This window comes from Rhinoraja longicauda, chromosome 5, assembly GCF_053455715.1.
Source record: "Rhinoraja longicauda isolate Sanriku21f chromosome 5, sRhiLon1.1, whole genome shotgun sequence".
Lineage (NCBI taxonomy): Eukaryota > Metazoa > Chordata > Chondrichthyes > Rajiformes > Arhynchobatidae > Rhinoraja > Rhinoraja longicauda.
Window position 1 is genome coordinate 53,959,909 of NC_135957.1, and position 23,403 is coordinate 53,983,311.

General features: G+C 40.2%; 1 protein-coding gene across 1 annotated transcript; it reads right to left on the minus strand.

The window, feature by feature from the left end:
- Positions 1-716: 716 nt before the first annotated feature.
- LOC144593922 (uncharacterized) lies at positions 717-22,941 on the minus strand. Its single transcript, XM_078400054.1, has 9 exons — positions 22,906-22,941; positions 21,354-21,407; positions 18,053-18,167; positions 13,088-13,272; positions 11,188-11,342; positions 9,797-9,959; positions 8,023-8,181; positions 7,409-7,576; positions 717-914 (listed from the first exon to the last, which is right to left on the minus strand). Exons 1-9 carry the CDS (start codon positions 22,939-22,941, stop codon positions 717-719), a joined length of 1,233 nt encoding a protein of 410 aa, XP_078256180.1.
- Positions 22,942-23,403: the final 462 nt, after the last annotated feature.

The window sequence follows — 23,403 nt, forward strand, 5'->3', positions numbered from 1 at the left end:
GGGGAAGATTTTTTTTAAAAAGGAAACAAATACTACAAAAGTTATAGTAATTAGCTAAACTTCACTGCCTCATGGAATAGTGGAAATAAATTTAGAATCAACCTGAAAATAATTTGGCTGTGGGGTAAAAGTGGGATAATAGTACCAGTGACAGAAACATGATGTGCCATAACAAATGTATGCTTTACTTCAATGGATTCCTCATGAAAGAGATGCATGCAGACTATGTTCAGGATTAAAGGGAGTTGCTTTCGATGCAATTTGAATGGAAGGGCAAGAGAGAAGGAAGGTGAGGATCAGAGAGAGCAAAATATCTAACATAGTGATAGAAAGTGTAAACATGTTTCTAACATGGAAAAATTGCTGGTGAATTGAGCTGAGAAGTGAAGACTTGGGGGAAAGGCTTTTGATAATTTACAAATTGGTTCTTGAGCTATGGTGCTCTCAGATAAGATGATAGGCAATGGAACCAACCAGGTGTCAAATGTACTTGAGTTTGTTCAAGGAAGCAGACAGCAATGCTATTTGTTCATAGTATTTGTCACAAAGTAGTAGTTTACAATGTTATGCTAACAAAATGCAGGTATGTTACAAACAGCATATTACAGCTAATTGTCAAATAGAAATTCTTATCATGATATTTTGGATTGCACAGAATTTAGTTTACTTATTTCATCTATAAAAGCTACAACTTATACCACACATTGTCAAAAACTTTAACAAACAAATTTTCTACCACTCCTGCTCATTGGCCCAGTTAATGTTGCCAAACTGGACACTCTGGAAAGTTCCTTCCATCTTTCAGACTCAACAGAATGCTCCAGTGCTTTCTGGGATTTCAGAGTGGAAATGTCTTCATCAATTAAATGTATCTCAGAGTAGATTCGAGAGAGCTCATCTTCCTTCCTCGAAAGCTGTGATAAATGAGTTGAGCAGGTAAATATCAATTATTGCTTTTAGGGTTGTTTTCTCAATTTAAATCAATATGACTGGCCAAGAACAAAAATTCCAAGTCAAAATTTCAGTAAATCAGTCCTCCTTGGTTATCTCTCATGTCTTCTATCTTTCCACCATTTCCATAACCTAGACATTATCCCACCTGGGTCCATCTGTCCATCACCCATGCTCCTCTCCACTTGGGTTTTCTCCCTTGGCTCACCTTTCCTATCCCTATCTCACCATCATCTGATTGCATCTGGCCATCATTCTGTCCTTTATCTGTTTCCACTGATCATCCACTGACTCAACACCCCCATACCCCTCCTCTACCGATTGACTCCATCTGCCCATCTTTCCCCCTCGTCTTTGTCCCACACATCACCCACCACAGACTCTGTCTCAACCCTCCATCCCCCTACTATATAATGGCCCCCTGCCCTCTGAACTCTCAGTTCTGATGCAGGGTGTCAACCCAAAACTATGGGCATTCCCTAGCCTCCACAGATGCTGCTTTACCCAGTGAATTCTACCAGCGGATTGTCTGTTGCACTAGATTCCAGCATCTGCAGCTGTCCTGCGTCTCCATTAAATCAAATTAAAAAAAATCCCAAATAAAACCCAATAAAAATGCATATTTTTCCACACCAAACATTAAATTTTCAACCTGCTGCCTGATCATAGCAGTAGTATTACAGATCAAGCCTTGGCACAGGATCCAACAGTCTCCTGAAGTTTCATCCTGTATTGTGTACACAAACTCTGCTGTATACATAAACCCTGCTGTATACATATTGTGTACACAAATCCCACTGTGGTTTGAACTCAAGGCTTTAGGCTAGGAGGTAATAATGCCAAGATCTAGTCAGATTGGCATGAAAGGCCACATTTTCTAATTGATTTTTGTGATGGACATTCTTAAATCTCTAGGTGCAGGTAAAACCACGTTAATTAACGGAGGATGCAACATGGTATTTCCTGACATGATTGCAATTTCAGCACACTTCACTTTGTAAATGGACAAATGGTTGTTTATTGAAACCCTCTAATATTTCTGGTGCTACCAACAGCAATCCAATTGAATTATTCCCAGTCTCCAGTCACACATTTATAAGGTGGTTCGGTTAGTGATAAATTCATCACAAAAGCTAATAGTTAAAGTGATAATTAAATAACAAGTAACTTATCACGTAAACCATTTTCAGATGAAAAAGAAATATTATTCCTTAAAATATCTTACCGTCCTCCCACTAAAACAAAAATAATCAAAACCTTTACCAATCATTTCCTGTAAACTACAACATGTTCCTGTATGAACATTCTGAACAAGAAAATCAATTGCAGCAGTCTGATTAAATTGAAAGAGGTGTACAATGGCTGACAATCTGATAGTGCTCCTTTCAATCCAATGCCAAAAGCTCACATTATTCCTCATGGCACCAGCCAGTATGCTGAATAGATGACATAATACTTCCCAGAATTTGAAGTTATATCCATTAATGAATTAGGAGCATGATATTGAATTTTTAATCTCAGGGTTAAAATTGACTGAGTCTTGATGTACAGCTGACTTCAGGCCTTGATCCTGCCTTAGCCTTGAAGCTGTGGTCAAATTCCAGGAAGAGGACAGTCAGTAGGAGAAACAGGTGGCAAAATCATTTAATGGATTTCTGTATAGGAAGGCAGAAACTAATCATTGAGGCACATTTTGGCTTATTGGGCTGGGGTGGGTTGCTGGATTTTGGGATGGATGGGAGGGAGGCTAAAGAATCTGAAGGAAATTCACTAAGTTTTTAAAGCCAGAGAGTCATACAGCACCAAAATAAGTCATTCAGCCCTCCCTATTCATGCTGGCCAAGATGCCCAATCTAAGATGGTCACATTTGCTTGCATTTGTCCGATGTCCTTCCAAACCTTTCCTGTCTATGTACCTGTCCACCTTTTATGTGTTACTATTGTACCTGTCACGTTTACTTCCTCTTGTAATTCATTCCATATACTCACTTCCCAATGTGTGAAAAAGTTGCCCCTCGGATTCCTATTAAATCTTTTCCCGCTCACCTTGAATCTATGCTCTACAACACTCCACAGGCTACCAATCACTATAAAGGTTCTGCCCCAGTTTGACTTCACAAAATGCAACAACTCACATTTGTCCTAATCAAACTTCATTTACAATTTATTCCTTGATGCATTTCCTCAGCTGATCAAGATCCTGCTGTAATTCTGGACAACCATCTTCAACTACTAAGCAACCCTATTTTACTATCATCTGCAAACTTACTAATTATATCGTATACATTCTTATTCACATTTTTGATATAAATGACAAAGAGCAATGGGACTAGTACTAATCCCCAAGGCTCACCACTAGTCAACGGCTTCCAATCCAAAAAACAACCTTCCACCACCACATTCTACTTCTGACTATGAAGCTAATTCTGTATCCAGTTAGTTAGATCTCCCTGTATCCCATGCAATCTAACCTTCCTTAGCAACCTACTATATAATCACAATAACAATAATACTTTATTAGCCAAGTATGTTTCGCAACATATGGGGAACTTCATTTGCCCTACAGTCATAACAATAAAAAGCAACAAGACACACAAAATGCATTTTAACATGAACATCCACCACAGTGACTCCTCCACATTCCTCACTGTGATGGAAGGTGAAAAAAAGTTTAATCTCTCCCTTCTTTGTCCTCCAACAGTCGGGGGCCTCTAACCTTCCATTGAAGGGACGATCTTGACTCCCATAGCCGGCAGTGGGCCTTCCTCATCGGGACGATCCAGCCCCTGCATCTGGGGGGGGGGGGGGGATCTCAGCTCCCTGCGCCGGGTGATCTACCCCGGGTCGGGACTAGTCGAACCTCGTGCCACTTTTGGAGCTCCTGACCGGTCTCAATCCAAGACTGCGAGCTAGGCCATATTAAAGTCTGCTGGCCGCGTTGGAGTGTCGATCCCAGGCAAGGGAACGCACGCTCTGAACTGACGTCAGTCCACGGCCCCACGGTGGGGCTCAAAGTTAGTCCCTGGCAAGGCCTCCAGCTCCACGATGTTAGGCCACAAGCGACTGGAGATACGACCCGCAAAACAATTGCGTCTCCGGCAAGGTAAGAGATTGAAAAAAAAGTTTCCCCCGACCCCCTCAAAATAAACAGAGAACATTTACACAAACTTTTAAAACTTACCAAAAGCAACAAAAAAAAGTTTGAAAAGAATGGACAGACTGTAGGTGAGGCAGCCATTGTGCGGCGCTCCCAGGTCATTATCATAAGCCTAGCTGAAGTCCATGTAGACTGTGTCTACGGCCTCATCTTCGTGAACCTTCTTGGTTACTTCTTCAAAAAAAATCACTGAAATTTGTGAGACACGATCTCTCACATAGAAAACCATGATGACCACCCCAATCAACCCATGTCCATGCAGATGCATGCACAATCCTCTAATATAAAGAAGTTTGGCTGACTTTTAGCAACTGCTGCAGATTCACCATAGAAAACATCCTCCCCGGATGTATCACAGCTTGGTTTTGCAACTGGTCTTTCCAAGACCGCTAGAAATCACAGAGAGTTGTAGATGTTGCACAGCCAATCGCACATACCAGCCTCCCACCCATTGACACTGTTTTTTTACATCCAAAATGATCACATGGTAAGTAATGAATAGACATGAAAGTGGTGTCATAGGTAAATAGGCACATTCCTTGTATATGCACATACTTGGCAAATAAACTTATTCATTCATTCATTCATTCATAGGGTGGTGAAGAAGGCATTTGGCATGCTTGCCTTCATCAGTCAGGAAATTGAGTATAGAAGTTGGGATGTTATGTTGCAGTTGTACAAGATGTCATCAGGCCACATTTGGAGTATTGTGTTCAAATTTGGTCATCCTGCTGTAGGAAAGATGCCATGAAGCTGCAGAGTGCAGAGAAGATTTATGAGAATGTTGGCAGGACTCAAGGGCTTGGGCTACAGGGAGAGGTTGGGCAGGTTAGACTTTATTCCGTGGAGCGCAGGAGGCCGAGGTGTGATCTTGTAGAGCTGTATAAAATCATGAAGGGGATAGATAGGGTGAATGCACAGAGTTGTTTTTTTTACCTAGAGTAGGGGAATCAAGAACCAGAAAACATAAGTTTAAGATGGGAAGGAGATTTAATAGGAACCTGAAGAGCAACCTTTTCACAAAGAAGTTGGTGGGGAGATGGAACGAGCTGCCAGAGGAGGTAGTTGAGGCAGGTGCTATAACAACATTTAAGACATTTAGACAGATACCTGGAGAGGAAATATTTAGAGGGATTGGATCAAATGTGGGCAGGTGGAACTAGTGTAGATGGGGCATCTTGGTTGGCATGGGCATTGGCCTGAAGGGCCTGTTTCCATGTCGTATGACTATGAATTGAAGACTTTGTTGATCAATCTGGGCAAAATTTCAACCCATGTCTGGAAGAAAACTATGAGCTACTCAATTTTTCTGAGGCATTTGGAACAATTGTTTAAGGTAATTCCTAATATGGTTATTCAAATACGGAGTATTTGAGTTAACAGTAACTCCTGAACTGGAATGGGTTTTGGCATTTCTGCAGGGAGTCCTTTGTGCGGGGAGCATATACACCTCTTGCTTTGTAGTCTAGCCTATTATTTCTGAGAAGTTTCAAGGACAAAGATTTAAAAATAATATGGACTGGCTTTCAGGCAATTATTTTTTTATTTTATAGAGAAACAGTGTAAGTGGCTGATATTTATCCAAAGTGCATGGAAGAATCACTGTGAGAGATTAATATTCACAAGGACCACTTTTAACAAATTGTGTAGGAAGGAACTGCAAATGCTGGTTTACACTGAAGATAGACACAAAATGCTGGAGTAACTCAGCGGGTCAGTCAGCATCTCTGGAGAAAAGTAATCGGTGACATTTCGGATCAGTCTCAGCCCAAAACATCACCTATTCCTTCAGAGGTTTTGTGTCTACCTTCGTATCAGGTAGCATCTCTGGTAAAAATGAATAGGTGATGTTTCGGATCGAGACCTTCGTCAGACTGAGAGTCAGGGTAGAGGGAAACCAGAGGTTTGAAAAGGTAGAGAATGAATCAGAACCAGCCACTTTAAATAAATCAATGGACTTAAAATTCAGACGCACACTGCTGATTTTTTTAATATACAATATTGACTTTTTTCCCCAAATTGAACATGATCACTTTCATTTTCAGATAAAATCAACCAGGAACTTCTGGTCACAAAATTACATCTTTTGCAACAGTCGTGCACCTTTATTGCAAGTTCTTGTTGTTCATTGCCGAGAAAATATGTTCACATGGATCCGAGTAGGTTCTTTGGCAGGAGCTCTTTTTGAAATGTTATTAAAAGCTAGCTATTTTGCAATAGTATTATTTAAAGGGGGGCTTCCCAAATGTTCCCAGTCCAGTATCAGGAGAATGACTCAGATAGGCTTCTTTATTTTAATCCCTTACTTAAAAACTCCTTCAGACGCCCATCTGTTGAACCTCGGTCAAGCCCCTCATTCACCAATCTCCTAATCACAGTCCATCTCTCCAGCATTCATTAGAATAACCCCAAAACTTTTATTTGCGGATATAAAGGGCAAAAATTGATCCAAATGTGGTGTTTAAGAAAATGAATGGATACGAATAAAAATTGTGAAGAAAATGCATTCAACATTAATCCAAGTAGTGAGAAAGTTAGATTAAAAAACAAATGATATTTGATGAGAACGTGGAACGCTTTGTATGGCAACAGAAGGATTGGCTTTAATGTAATTTAGCATGGAGTTGGATGAACAGTTGAGTAGTATTGACATCAAGGAATATAGGGAAAGATAATAGTGATTAGCTTCATCAGCACGATTGGTTGAAACTCTTTATTTGGCATCCTTGGGATCTGCTGGTGCCAGACCACATCAGACCTGACCTCTAAAATCTCCTACGTGCATCTTCCTCTGAGCAGGAGTTACGGAATGGAAGCTGGAAGGTTCTGAGAACTGCCGGTAACCCTAAATTTCAGTAATGTCGTCAGAAACGCTCTTGGTTGAAGTAGCTGTTGGCCAAGTAGTACAGATCTTGGTTAATGTTAAACCTTAGTTAGATCTTGGTTAGAATGAGTTAATTAGTGCAGATTTTACCACAGATTTAAAATATGCTGGACACAGGAGGTGCTGGACAACATAATATAGGATAGGACACTTTCAAACTGTGGTAAGGAAACCAGGCTATTAAAACCAAGCAATATATAAATGATCTGCATTATAGGCAACCTCAAACTTTGTATTCTTGGATGTATTAAAAACAAAAATTTCCAATTGTCAGCTGTAAAAGTAGAGGGTATCAATTAGTTAATAAAACTGCTTTATAATCTGAAGAAAGCATTTGGTCTCTGTAATATGAAGGGAGAGGTTTTCAGTTGATCAGTAATTGTAGATAATGAGTAAATAGGTTAAGAATAAGATACCTGCTTCTGTAAGTCAGTCACGAGGTCAACCAGCAGGCCCTTGTACCTTTGCAACTGCAAGTTCTCCTCTTCGGTATTTGCAATTCTGCTTTGTTCCTCAGCTACACGACTGAGCACAGTGGCTTTGTTCAGTTCCAGTGAGGTCTTCCCCTGTTCAAGGAGCAGAATCTGAGGGAATATATTGAAAGTAAGTTGAAATTAGTTTAGAAACCCTATTTACCCTACTCTTAGTTTAGAAACCCTATTTACCCAAATGCATTTTTGGCTTTAACTCCAGATGGTTGAAGATTTCCTCTTCAATAGGCCTATAGAAGGCAAAAACTGTCACTTTCTCATCCTGTTTCATTAATGTTTGTCATTGTGTTTATAAAGGAAAATAAATAATAAGGTCAGTACTAAACAAGTGAGCATTAATGAACATAACACAATGCAGAATTTCCCAGAACATACTGTACAAGTATAACAGTAAATATATCAGCTAATCAAATCTCTGAATTTATTTAGAAACGAGGAACTGCAAATGCTCATTTACAAAAAAGGGCACAAAGTCTTTATCTGAATTTATTTACTTTGTTTACGTTGAAATATTTTAAAGGCCAGTTTCCATCAATTACCTTTTCCATATGTTCCTTAAACCTATTTTTCTCAATTTCCAGGCGTTCCTTGTGTCTCTTCACCTCATACTCCAGCTGCTGCTTATGGTCTTTTATAGTAATCAGCCGAACAGCACTTGAAGTATGGAAAATATCCGTCTCTTCTTTTACCATCCTCTCCTGCAACACACAGTGCAACAATGTCATTGATAAAAAGTAAGAGTAAAAAGTAGAAAAATCTCTTTCATAAAACATTATTATTATTTCTTATTGCTTGCCATACCCAGGAAGAGACTCTTTAATGGAATTAAATTATTTGGAATTCCCCAGTACCCTAGGTGGTAAATGTGCCATGTAGCAGTATCAAGGTATCTTTTGGTTTGGTCAACCTCAACTAGAACAACAATTATCTTCTGTATCTCTGGGTTTTGGATTAGACCATCCCAATTTTGAGGGAGTTTATCACAAGGGGAAAGTGTCAACCAGTTGAAATCATGACCGAGGTTCTTCTTCACTTGAGGCGAGACACTGGGAACTTGTAGGACCGTGGAACCTGACAGTGATTCGCGTTACTGGCTTTGGGCGAGAACAAAAAAAGTCATTAGAAGCACAAGATTAGAGTGGTACCAAAAGATAATTGCGATTACTTTATTTGCTGGCTTAATTTCACATAAAATTCATCAATTTTTAATCATGGGACAGTTCTGGACCATAAATTTTGCATAATCATAGCCTTCCAAAATGCAATTGCAGACTTCTCTGAACCCTAGTCTGGGAATACAATGAGGCCATGAAGCAATGTTTTGCATGTAGGAGTTTCAAAAGGTAGTTGCTTGTGTTTGTAGGAATATTAAATTCCTTCCTTCACTGGAGTCTCATGGGAGGTGTTTGCCAGTCCGACAATGTGACTTGACTAACTGAATTTATTGGTTTTCTATCACTGCCTGACAATTGCATCACTGTTTTCAGACAGCTAATTAATAGCTCAAAATCATGGTTCCAGAAAGCTCTATCTCTTCAGTTAGTTCCCTTTCACATTATTATTTTAGAATTATGCTATAGCGTCTTCTTAACTGATTAGAAGTCAGTTGATCCAGTAATCACTGCATTTCTCCTCCTTTCAATGAGTTTTTTCCATGTCTCCCATTATGGTATAGTTACACAGTTTTACATTACTGGTTTGGTATATGGAGCCTGATCTGTGCTGCTGGAATTTTATCTTCAAATAATTCAATGAGATTTGTAACAAAACGCTAATTCCAGTAAAAATGACCACAAAAAAACCCAATTTATATAAAGACCCATATAGTTCTTGAATATGCTTCAGAAAAGGAAATCTTCCATCTGTAAATTCTCTGGCCTATATTTGAGACCAGACTGATCTATGTGCTTACTTTTGTCTTCCATAGTGGCTTAGTATATTATGAGGGATAGACAATAAATGCCAGCCTTGCCAGCAAATAAAACAATATTGACTATGAATCCAAGCTATCTAAATACAATAGTTCATAGTAACTTATACCTGCACTGAATTATATAAAACACTTCAATATATTTGTCATATTGCAAAGTTGAGATAAATAATATAAATGAAGTATCATTATTTTGCATTTACCACTGACCTAGGGTTTCTAAATTTAAAATTTCCCTCATTCTTTGAACCAATATTCCTCAAAATCAGTAACTTGAATCAGACCTCAACTTTATCAAGTAGCTAACTTTAATCAAATCCAAATATCCGGCTCAGATTAATCACTCAACCTAGTTTTAATGCAAAGGAAGAGTTTCTACATACCCTGTCCATTTGCTTTTTGAGCTCAAGAATCTGTGTATGTATCTGGATATTCTCCTTGACCAAAGTGGTACAATCATCTGTCATCTTGCTTCTGAGGAAACAATCCTGTTTCCTCATCATATCTTTCTCACGCAGCTGTTGATGAAGGAGACGGATTTCATCTCTGGTGGGGGAACAGGACATAACAATATCTTGTTCTGTACAGACCTTTCTCCAACATCTTAACATGCATCATAAAATATAACATTTAGAATTGAAAATGATGTTGAGTGCAAATGTCAGAGGGATGTTTCTCAAGTCGTTAAGGAAGTTGTTGAGGGGTTGTGTGTGTGTGTGTGTGGGGGGGGGGGGGGGGTGGTGGTTGAAGGGGCTGGTGTACAAAATCTCACCTCGAATCACAAATTTCACTGCTCAAGTAGACATGAAAAAATATCCACAACATAACTTTCCAAAGCTAGCATTTTCATTTCTTTATGTGAAGTTGAAGATATTAACTGTCCTCTTGCTTTGCTGCCATGTGTTAATTAATAAATGGATAATTTTGAAGAACAAAAGTCCTGATCTGAAATGTCATCTGTCTGTTTTCACCACAGATGCTGCCTGATGTGCTGAGTTCCCCTAGCACTCTGTTTTTGTTCGATACCAGCATCTGCAGTCTCTTGTGTCTCAAATTTTAACGAGAGTTTAGTTATTGGACAGAAAGAAAGATGGCAGACTCTCTTGACCCATAACTTCTATTGGCTGCATGTTATCAGGAATGTATAGGAGGTCAAGACATCAAATCATCACTCACAATAATGGAATTAATAAAATGTAGTTGCCCCCGGAGGGACAGTGATGGGAAGCAGCTGTTGAAGAACACAGCCAAAAATAAAAATAGGCAAGTTTGGACTGAAGTGCATATTTTACTGTTGACTTGTATTAATTATACTGACTGTCTAAAATCAATTGCATATTGCTGTTTGAAAGCTAAAAGCTGGTCTGGTTTACCTAGAATAACTAATTTATTGTATATTTATCTGTTGTATTGTTTCATTACAAGTGCCTGTCAAGGTGCAGCAAGTAGGAATTTCATTGTTCCTGTCCTGGTGCTTAAGCCAATTAAACACTTTAAACTCAGAACTGTTCTTCTGGGACTCGATGGCTATATATCTGTCTCAGGTCATGTGCTCTACCCTATGCAATCTACCCTATGCCTGGAAAACAGTAAATTACATGTCAAATGGTATATTTTTCCTTTCTAAAAGTATTTAAGGCAGTAATGAAGTGCAAATTACTACTACAGTGGTTTGAGGGAAGCAAAAACAAGCAAATACTCTTTCAATATTCTTTATCTTTGGCCACACATCTCCAAGTTCACCGTTCTCCTCTCTCTCTCTCTAAGACAGTACCTGTAATCACGTGAGATTTTATCCTGCATGGCAGCTGTATTGTAACGGTATTTTTCCTCCATTTCATGGAGAGCTGACTGCACTTTTAAAAGGTTCAGATGCTCTTCTCTTAGTTGTTTCACAATAATTTTCTCTTGTTCTGATCTTTGTCCAATCTGGATATAGCCAATTTAAAGAAATGAACTGCAATTACATGATTTCAATTTCCACATAAAATCAGAAGATTTTCAACATGATTTTATAAAGCACTTTTAGAACGTTGGAAATTGTTGTTTTAAAGATTGAATACTTTTTGGCGTTACTCAAAGTGAACCGTGTAAAACCTGTATGTTCTGTTGTACTGATCAACATGATGAGGACTCTCATTTATTAGCTGTGAGAATGGCCTTTGAACCTAGGAGTCTAGAATTAGAAAGCTATGGTATTATGTTGTTGGAAAGATGTTCAGGGTCATGCAGTCTTTGAGAAGAGTTTAAAGTCTAGGCATTTAGCAGAGGAACAGTAGATAAAGAGCTGCGGCCTCACAGCTCCAGCAAACCACATTTGAACTCTGTTGCTGTGTGTGGAGTTGCCTGTAACCATAAGGTCATAATTGATAGGAGCAGAATTACACCATTCGGCCCATCAAGTCTACTCCACCATTCATCATGGTTGATCTATCTCTCCCTCCTAACCCCATTCTCCTGCCTTCTCCCCATAACCCGTGACACCCGTACCCGCCCTGATGGGTTTCCTTCCACATCCCAAGGGTTTGCAAATTGGTAGGTTAATTGGGCACTGCAAATTGTCCCTTGTGCATAAAAGAATGGTAGCTCAGGTGGGAAGTTGACAGGAATGTAAAGAGAATAGAAAAAGGCTTAGTACAGGAGGAATGGAAGTGGACACTTGATTGTCAGCACAGAGACAGTGGGCAAAGGGCATTTTTCCGTGCTGCATGACTCTCTGACTGAGCATAAAGAGGATGTTGCTGGGATCTGAAATTACTGGTATATTAGTCTTGTGCTATGGATGCAGTAGAGAAGGGCATCTTGGAGTTATATAATAGAAGTTGAAACCAAAAAAGAATAAAAGGCCATTCTGTTCAATTAGTACAGAACTAGTTTTCTACATGAATTTTCTCTTTACAAATTATTTATTGCTAGGCTCAAAGACTTAGAGGTGGTAGTTGTGGTGGTGGAAAAGTGGGGTGGCACAATGGGAAGTGAGGTGAATAATTAATCAGCCTGAAAGGGAAGGCTAGCAAGGTTAGATGAGGAATAAATTATTATTTGCCTTCTGTGTGAGAGTTTTCCTGGTTATCAGCTTATCCTCTGTTTATTTTGGGTCTTTGCAGTCTCAATATGGTTCTTCGAAATCAACTGATTTATACATTACAATTTAGGCTGAAAGAATTAACTGTACTATTGCTGGGTTTTCTCACTTCTGGAGATAATTTTGTATTTCCTCCAGACTGTCTACTATTCCCAGTGCTAACATATTTGATATATTTGATGTCTCATTTAAATGTGTGCTCCGAGCACTAAAATGGAACCGGGTTGTGGAGGGCAGGGAATCAGATGATTCCTTTGCTTAAGAATCTGGGAGATAATGCTTTAGAAAAATGAGGAAGAGTGAACATCGGGTGCTCTCAAATGAGCCTGCATGAAGTTATAATTTCTCCCCACACTTATTATGTGAGATCTTTAATGGATGGACCACTTTTATGTGCACCTCAAAATTGTAATCCGAGTCCTACAATAAGTGGAAACAAAACCAGGTTGGCAAAGTTTATCTTCCATTGGAATTAAGTAGACATGCCATTTGCCCGTTTACACACATGTTCAGTCCACTCAGAATACTTTGCCCTTTAATTTGAACTAACACGACTTAAGTTTATCTGTGGTAGCCACACTGAACTTACTTGCTCCTTTATTGTGATAACCTTGTGTTCAGTATTCTTTAGGGTGGTGATCTGCCTTTCCAGTTCCTGTTTGCTCTGCAGTAATTCCATTTCTTTGTGTGAAAGCTCCCTATCTCCGAGCTCCTTCATCTTCTTCAGCTGCATTATCTCTTCCACATGAGACTGCTTTTCCCTTGAATGAGAATCTGCAGTTTGTAAATAAACAATATTCTTAAATACTAATTATGAAGCCTATTCATGCGAGAGCATTGCAGGATAATCTAGAATTATCTTCACACACCTCTAGTAATAAATTATGTTGCTAAGGTGAGGCACCATTTAATGAATTGGATCATCTCTTATGTAGGAAACCCCCTGTTTCTCACCAGTCAGCTTATCTCTGACTTCTACACCACTGCATTGAAATGTGGAAGACAGAAACGAGAGGGAGTTCAGATACAAGTGCATCTGAACTCCACTGGCAGGGCAGCTGTGACATGCTGATAAGGGGTGCAATTAGGCTGCTTGCGCCAAGTAAAAGGTTAAAGTAATTGGTTTACTTATTCTTCTTCATTTCACTCCTTGTTAATATTTTTAATTCAGTTCCAGAACATTAAGATGTTTTTAGATTACATTTGTTACTTCTTAAAAATTATTTAAGCCTGTTGAGCTTATTTGAAATGGCAAGAGTTGAAAGAGTGTTAGTCAGAGCCTTTAGTGAGAGGATGGTGATTCTGTGGAATTCATTGCCACAGACAGCTGTGGAGACCATTGGCTAATTTTTAAGGCACAGATTGACAGATTCTTGATTAGTAATGGTGTCAGGGGTTATGGGGAGAAGGCAGGAGAATGGGGTTGAGAGGGAAAGATAGATCAGCCATGATTGAATGGCGGTGCAGACTTGGTGGGCTGGATGGCCTATTCCTGCTCCTATAACTAATGAACTTATGTTGATAGGAGAGCACAGTCAAAGGTCTATCAGGATATCCCAATGGTGGAATTTCAGGACACACTGCTTCAAGCCTTGTTTTAACTATGGTCTGCTCCATTTCATAGGAGCACTCACAGCAAGGAGGTTAACTCATGGCTCTCCGAGTCTCGATCTGGTTAGTGCTGGCAGATAGGTGGGCATCACATTAAGGCCAACAGGCCAGGTCCCGGAATCAGTAATTTACTGCATATCCTTCCTCACTCATCAAAAAACTATATCTTGTTGTGTAGCAGCTTTAACTTGCAAGAACATGACAAGGAGCTTCGCTTAGCCCTTGCACCGCATCATCATCCATCATCTCACTGTCTAGATTGTTGTACTACTTGTCCAACATACAGTACAGGATGAGCAGAAATTTCCTCCAACTATACATTAAGAAATACACTGTTCGTCCTTTCAAAGATAATTGATCACCAAGATTAGTATTTCCACTCTGTGATATCACTTGACTCTAATTCTGCCTCAGTAATCCAACTGCAAAAACCTTTTTATAAGTCTTCTTCAGACTTTGAAGAAGAGTCCTGATCTGAAATGTCATCTATCCATGTTCTTGGGAGATGCTGCCTGACCAGTTGAGTTACTCCAGCATTTTGTGTCTTTTTTGGGGCTGAATGGCCTGTTCACATGCAACTTAATTTCATAACTCAATTCGCTCCCAATTTTTCGTTCCAGAAATTTAGTATGGATTTTAGCAAACAGTATCTTACAGGAGATATGGAGATTTTTGTGAAAAAGTACTTGAGTGCTAATCTGTAAAGTGCCTGTCTTAGCACTGCTTGGCAATTTTAAACTTCAGAAGAACAGAAAATAGCACAAATAGGACACCTGGTTCCTCAGACCCACCGCATCATTCAGTATGATCATAATTAATCTGCCCTGGTAATCAGCAATTCAGAACAAAAGCGAGCCGGAATCCAAACTTTCAATGGGTATTCTGAAGAAGGGTCTCGACCCGAAACGTCACCCATTCCTTCTCTCCTGAGATGCTGCCTGACCTGCCGAGTTACTCCAGCATTTTGTGAATAAATACCTTCGATTTGTACCAGCATCTGCAGTTATTTTCTTATACTACCTTAGAAGTACCAGTTCAGTGCCTTTTTCATTGTTTGCTAAAATACCAACCTTATCTCCAACATATTCTCCTGCTACAAGAAGAGTCGATGACTTTAAAATAATGATGATAATACATCTGCCTGATTCCATTTAATTATTTCCCATCCACTCTCTACATTTTACCTGAAAGCTGCAATTCATTTTGACTGCCTGTCCTGGGTATTCAGAGGTATTTATTGGTGGTGAGGGTAAAAACCTTCAGACGAGGTCTGGCTTTTCCCTGCAGGCCTTGTATTTTTAAGTTTGCACAATAAATCTCTTTTCTCTGCCAGGATCCTTGCCAAAATGTCAGTCTGACTGTCAGGCTTGAGCTTCAGTCATTCACTGTCAATCAGTTGGACTGCGTGATTTTGCAGGTTTTGTGGAGGGAGGGGGCTTTAGTGAGAGGGTGATTGGGGAGAGGCAACAGGTGTGTTTTTCTACCTTTGCTGCTTTAATTCCCAATGTAAAAACAGGGTCTTTGAGATTGTTGTGGGTTGTGTTTGGAGTGACATAAATCCCCTCACATGCATTAGATGTTAATTTATGGGTCATCCACGGTGGGAGAACCCTGCGGTAGTCTCCTTCTGCACTATGTGGAAAATCAGGGACACAGTGCCGAGGGCATTGTGAATGGAAGGATTAGTGAACTGGTCACGCCATTGCTATTGGCTGCCCAGGCAAAAAAAAGCAATAGGTGGCCACCAGGTGGAGCAGGTGGTGCAGGCAGGTAGTGCAGGAGCAACTGTCTCCCACTCAAACAAATGTACCGCGTTAGATACTCTTGGCGAGGATGGCCTATCAATGGAAAGCAGAAATTGCTAAGCTGCTGGCACTACATCTGGCTTTGCTGGACAGGGAAGGGGAGAAGGATTACGAGAGCTGTAGTGAGATGATTTCAGTGGCCATTAACAAGATCTGAGACGAGTACGCTGCTCCCTGGTGCCAGTGTCAGGCATGACACGGGCACGATTAAAAGGGGAGGGTAAATGGTTCATTTGGTACTAATGATAGATATAACAAGAGAGATGAGGACCTGCAACCTGAATTTGGAGAACAAGGTCATTAATTAAAGAGTACAACCCCTGAGCTGTAATCTCTGGATCAATTCCAATTCTACATCCTCATACATTTAGGAACAAGAAAATAGGTCAGATGAATGTATGGCCAAAGGGATGGTGTATGAAGGCTTCAACGTTCTGGATCACTTAGACCACTTCTGAGGATGGTGGAGGCTGTTCAAGCTGGATGGATTTGAGGGAGGTTTGCTACTGCTGTTGGAAAGGGTTTAAACTAACTTAGCTGGGGAATGGGGCACAATGTCGATGGACAGTTGAAGTGGTTGTGCAATCAAATATTGATGGGAAACTAGGTCAGTCCAAGTATGGAGTTCAAAGAAGGATACGGTAAGATTTATAAAAATAATGCAAGGTGACTGACTAGTACAACAGATGAAGAAAGTACAGGTGTCAGGGGTTATGAGGAGAAGGCAGGAGAATGGGATTAAGGAGGAAAGATAGATCAGCCACGATTGAATGGCGGAGTAGGCTTGATGGGCCTAATTTTGCTTCTATCATGTATGAACTTATGAAGAGCATTGATCAGCACTTAGGAATATGATATTGTTGTTACCACATAGACATGGTTGAAAAAAAGGGAAAAACTGGCAACTCAACATTTCAGTGTATAAAATGTTCAGGTATGACAAAGCGGCATGTAAAAGAGGAAGTGATACTACAGAATTAATTAAAGACCACCACTGAAATAATGAGAAAGAATATTAAAGAAGGCACTTCAAAGAGCTAAATAAGTAAAACGTAGAAACTAAAATAGGGCTGTTTCCTTGCTGAGGGTAGACTACAGACCATTACAGTCAGCATGATCGCACAGAGATAAGTAATAGGATTATAGGACATGGGCATTTCAACTTCCTCATTAAAACATTCCTAGTTAATATTGGGGATGTTTAGAGAGGGTGGAATTTTTAAAGAGTATTCAGGAGAGATCTTTGAGCCACTTGTAAGATGGTCTGACTGGAAAAGGAGCTGATCATAGGAAGTGTGGCTGATCAAATAGTTTGAGCGTTAGTGGGAGAGCATTTCAGAAATAGTGACCATAACTTTGTATGGTTTAAGGTATTTATGGATATTTAGTAAGAACAATCCTGAATTGGGGAAAGGTCAATTCCAAGATGGGACCTGGAAAAAATAGACTGAGGGCAGCTACTGGCAGGTAAGTTGACAACCAACAAGTAAATTGTTAGTTATCAACTTTCAATGTGAAATATTGAGAGTCAAGGATCAATGTCATCTCCTAGGCGTGAACGAAAATGACAGCAGATTTTGGAAACGCAGGATATCAAAGGATATTGAACACTGAATAAAGGGAAATATAAAGAAGCATGCAACTGGTATGGAGAACTGAAAACAGGGTAGGCCCATCAGAGGTATAAAAAGTGAAGGAGGTACTTAAAAATGTGATCAGTGGGGCAAAAAGGTGGCATGGAATGTTGCTAACAGGCAAATTTTCAAGGTGAGGGCATGTATTGATGAGGGCAATGTGTTTAATGGAGTCTACATGGAGTTCATTATTCAGGGCATAAAGTACAAGAGTAGGGAGGTTATGGTATAGCTTTATAAAATATTGGCCAAACCACAACGGGAGTTACAGTTGTGCAGTTATGGTTACAACATTCTGAGAAGGATGTGATTTTATGCTGCAGATAAAGATGCCATTTTGATGCAGGCAAAATGAAAATGTTGGGTTTTTAAGATCTACATCTGGAGCAATTTGGATAATAACCAGAAATTAGAGCTGTATACTAATTACAGTCTTTTTCCAGGCATAAAGAAATCATCCCAGTAAAATAATATTTGTGTACACATGATAATCACCGAACTTGCCATCGAATAGTTTAAACTTGTTGCTGAGGCTCTCTTTTTCAATTTGCAATGTGTTTAAATGGGCCTCTTTGCGCTTCAATTCTAAGTGCAAATCATTAACTTGAGAATGCAGCTCCTGAAAAAGAACAAATAGACGAACACTGGATGGGAAATACTAGTGAATGCTTATTTACTTTTTCTACAGTATTTGCACAGTAAAATTTTAATAATGAGGAAAAAAAAATTACATCCAATAAAGTTACTTTCACAATGTCAAAATGTAAAGGAATAGTCACTGCTGTAATGTAGCGAAGATGATAGCAATTTGGGTGCTGCAGAATTTCACTCTGTACAAGATAAAGTTCTGATAATTTGTTCCTCGTGGATCTTTGTGAGAAGTAATAGTTGTCTAGAAAAAATCCCATATTCTTATTAGTGAGTGCTGAATACTTTCATGTCAACTAGAGGGAGAAAATAGGGCCTGAAACTCTCATTCAAACAGTTCCACTTGCAACATAAAGTGTAGGTGCCTTAATAGACAATAGGTGCAGGAGTAGGCTATTCGGCCCTTCGAGCCAGCACCACCATTCAATGGGATCATGGCCGATCATTCTCAATCAGTACCCCGTTCCTGCCTTCTCCCCATACCCCCTGACTCTGCTATCCTTAAGAGCTCTATCTAGCTCTCTCTTGAATACATTCAGAGAATTGGCCTCCACTGCCTTCTGAGGCAGGGAATTCCACAGATTTACAACTCTGACTGAAAAAGTTTTTCCTCATCTCCATTCTAAATGGCCTACCCCTTATTCTTAAACATCAAAGTATTGTAAATAGCTGGATTCTGGCGTGAATGCATACTGTCCTAATTCAAAGCTGTAATTCTACCAGTGAAGCAAGTATTGCACCACAATGTATAACTTCAGTTTGTGCCCAAGTGCCATAAATAACAGATTGTCAAGTGTCAAGAGTGTTTAATTATCAAATGTACCAATAACAGAATAATGACATTCTTACTTGCAGCATAAATATATTGAAACATTAATAAAAGTAATAATTGTGATGGCTATTCATTGAATTTAAGGAATCCTTCCTTCTGTCTTTATACACAGACAGGTCAGATTTAAAGTGAACTCTGTCCAAGTAATTTTACCTTGCCTTTGCAAAGCACTTTCTTTGCTCCAATATATATTTAGTTATAGTGAATGTGCACCAGATTGATTCCTGGGATGACAGGACCAAGATATTAAGGGAGATTGGGATGATTAGAAATATAAATTACCAGAATTTATAACAATGAGAACAGACCTGACACCAAGAACATTTCCCCATGGTGGGAGATTAAAATCAGAATTAGCTCAAGGATATGGGGTTGGAAATTTAGGGCTGAGATGAAACATTTCTTAATCTAAAGAGTGTGAATCTTTGGAATTATCTACCACAGTTATCTACCACAGTTAAAGCAAAATCATGAGGGATATTCAATAAGATAAAACCCCTAAATAAATAAGGAGATAACAGGACCAAGATGTAAATTGGGATGAATAATTATGATTTTTTTTTTTTTAAATGGAAGGACAGGATGGTCTATACCTGCTCTTAATTTATATGTTTCTATGCAGTTCCTACAGTGGTACCTAAACTGACCTCACCACAGCCCTCCACTTCCCTTGCTGCTAGGTCAGCTTTGCAGTAGTGGAATTTGATTCACAATTCTTTCAACTCAATTCCACCTGATACGACCAGTTTTTGGTCTCTACCTGTTTTTGAGAAGTGTTTCTTCATGGGATGTCTAAGTACTTTTAATGATTTCTTATCCATCTCATAATACAATGATATAATGATCTGTGTAGATAAATTTACTGAACATCTTATGAGATGAGATAAGGCAAGGTGTGGTGAGGAAGAGGATGGGAGTGATGTTATATCCTATTTCCAAATGTGATATTAACTTTCTCTGCAGTTCCCTCATGTCATCACATTTGAAATTAAGGTAACAAAACAGAGATTTAAGGACATTTTTCAAAGAGTTAAGAATTACCCATAGTTTCTGTGACATTCTCCCTGCTTCCGATTCCACCTTTGGTTGAAGCATGATGGACTTCTTTGTTTGCTCACGAGTATATTTTAGTTAAGATATTAAAAGAAACATTGACATAGCTTTATTATAATTTCATTTCTTTAACATGAAGACCATCGCACATGGTCGTGCTCTAGCACTGAAAGAGACAAGGTTGGATTTTCCCCACTCTGGGCTTCTTCAAGGGTCACATAATTGACCCATCCACTCTCACAAACGATGCTTCATTAGTCCAGCCTGTATCCCAACCTGATGATTCATGCGTGATCAGGAGTTTGAGGAAATGTCCCACAATAAATAACCAGGCTTCATCATGTATATCAGCTCATGGGAACAGGAGTAAGCTTCTTACTGCTGCTCCTTCAATCACTGAACTTGTGGCAGATCACCAACACCATAGAACTTATTGCCTTTCTTTAACAAGGAGTCGTGGATGTATCCCAGACCATTATGTAAACCAACTTCCCCTTCATTGACTCAATCTACACCTCATGTTACCTCTGCACAATCAAGGACCAGTCTCACTCTAGTCATTCCCTTTTCTCCCCTCTCCCATCAGGTAAGAGGTAGAAAAGTTTGAAAACATGTACCGCCAGATTCAGGGATAGTTTCTTCCCAGCTGTTATCAGGCAACTGAAAGGTCCTCTCCTCATTTAGAGTGTGATGCTGACCTCCCATCTACCTCATTGGAGACCTTTGCACTATCTTTAATCGGACTTTATCTTGCACTAAATGTTGTACCCTCTAACTGTACACTGTCAATGGCTTGATTGTAATCATGTATAGAATTTTCTTTGACTGGATAGCACACAAACAAAAGCTTTTCAATATATCTTGGTACATATAACAAGAATAAACTAAATACCATGAAAATAATAATGGAGCAATTGTACTGTGAAAAGGATATAGAAAATCAGCTTCAAGTTCCAAATAGTAGATTTGTTGCTGGAGATTACTTATAAATTCAGCTTCAACACAAGCTAAAGGGCTTTCTACAGAACTGAAGATAAAGTTTACTAAACATCTGATTAAGATCACACGTCGCTAAACAAAGACACAATATTATTTTGACAATATGAAGAACAGCTGTTGGAATTAATCTTTTATTTTCCACTAATTAGGCAGCCAGTGCCCCTCTTGCAGGTTGTGCCACCAACCTCACAAACAAGCAACTACCAAGCATTCCCAGTGCATGATACTAACATGTACATACTAAAACCCAATACTTTTTTTTTGTAATCTTACTCGAACTCCTTTGAAAAACTGCTCATGTTGATTAGAAGTCAATTTATCTTCCACCTAAGTACAACAAAGAACAGAAATAAGACAAGGGAAAGTTAAAAAAAAAAGACTGTGCCACAATGTTCTCAAACACAATTCCTCTAGGACAATTCCTCTCTCATAATAACATTATGCTTCAGCTAAGATTTCTCTTTTGAGTTACTAATTGCTCTGTGGTTATTTGAAACGAATTTTACTTGAATCATAAGTTACCACCATTATCAAATGTTATACCTGGAACATCTTAAGGGTTATCAGCATTCCATTGCAGAACCCAAGCATCGACCTCAATAAGAATTGTTGTAGTGATGACAATGTCAGAAGTTAAGAGCAGGGTAAATGATAAACCCAGGAGAGAAGGATACCAGCTGAGAAGAAATGACGAGACAATCTGTGAGTCTGATCATGGATAGACACAAAATGCTGTGGTAACTCAGCAGGACAGGCAGCATCCCTGGATAGAAGGAATGGGTGATGTTTTGGGTCGTGACCCTTCTTCAGACAGTCAGGGGAGAGGGCGATAGATAAAGAAGTGTAAGGTGTGAAAACGAAACAAAGGGGATGAAGTTCAAGAAACATGCAGAATAGATCATTGTTAGCTAGGAGAAGGTAACATCAAAGCAAACAGATAAAATGTAAACGAGGACAGTCAGACTAGTCGGAGAATTGGGAAGGGGGAGGGATGGAGAGACAGGGAAGTCAAGGGTTACTTGAAGTTAGAGGAGTCACTATTCATGCCGCTGGGATGTAAGCCCTGGGTCAACCCTGACATAAAGGATCTTAAGGAGAAAAAGAGGGCCTTTAAGTCAGGAAATAAGGAGGAGTTGAAGGCTGTGCAAAAGGAGCTGAGGAGGAAGGTCAGAGAGGGGAAGAAGAGCTACAGGAAGAAGATAGAGGACCAGCTGCAGAGGAACAACATCAGTGGAGTCTGGAGAGGCCTCAAAACCATCTCTAGGTACAAGGAACCGGGCTCCCGGGCCGTGGGGGACCAGAAGTGGGTGAACGATCTGCACCTTTTCTTCAACAGGTTTGATCAGTCACCTACCCCTCCCCCGGTCCAGTCACCCCTGCTGCAGCCCCCCTTGTCTGTACGTCCAGTACACTGTCTCTCCTCCCCTCCCACAGCACTTGGGTCACAGTCACCACCCACTGCTTCTGCTTCTCCTGCCCCAACCCCACCACCCCCACCTCCTCCCCCCACATCATCCCCCCTCCTCCTCTCACACTCTTCAGCACCCAGCCCCTGTGCTCCAATCTGTCTCTCTCCACAGACCAGGTGAGAAATGAGCTCAGGAAGATCAATGTGAGGAAGGCGGCTGGTCCGGACGGCATCAGCTCGAGGCTCCTCAAGTCCTGTGCAGACCAGCTGTGTGGAATAGTGGAGCACGTCTTCAATCTGAGCCTGAAACTGGGGAGAGTTCCACAGCTGTGGAAAACATCCTGCGTGGTACCGGTACCAAAGACGCAGCACCCAAAGGAACTCAACAGCTACAGGCCGGTGGTACTGACATCACACCTGATGAAGACACTGGAGCATCTGGTCCTCGCTCATCTCTGCCCCCTGGTGAGACCATCAATGGATCCGCTGCAGTTCACCTACCAGACTCGCATCGGGGTGGAGGACGCCATCATCTACCTACGGAACAGAGCTCTTTCACACCTGGTGAAGCCACCACCTGGATAGCACTGTGAGAATCATGTTCTTTGATTTCTCCAGTGCATTCAACACCATCCAACTGGGGCTTCTGGGGGGCAAGCTGGAGTGCACAGGAGTGGATCACCACCTCACATCCTGGATTCTGGACTACCTCACCAACCGACCACAGTATGTGAGGACAAAGGACCTGGTCTTGGACAAGGTGGTCTGCAGCATAGGGATTCCGCAGGGAACCCTTGTTCACCCTGTACACTGCGGACTTCAGGCACAGCTCTTCAGACTCCTATCTACAAACGTTCTCTGACGACTCTGCCATCATCGGCCTCATCAGGGTGACGAGGACAGGGCGTACAGAGA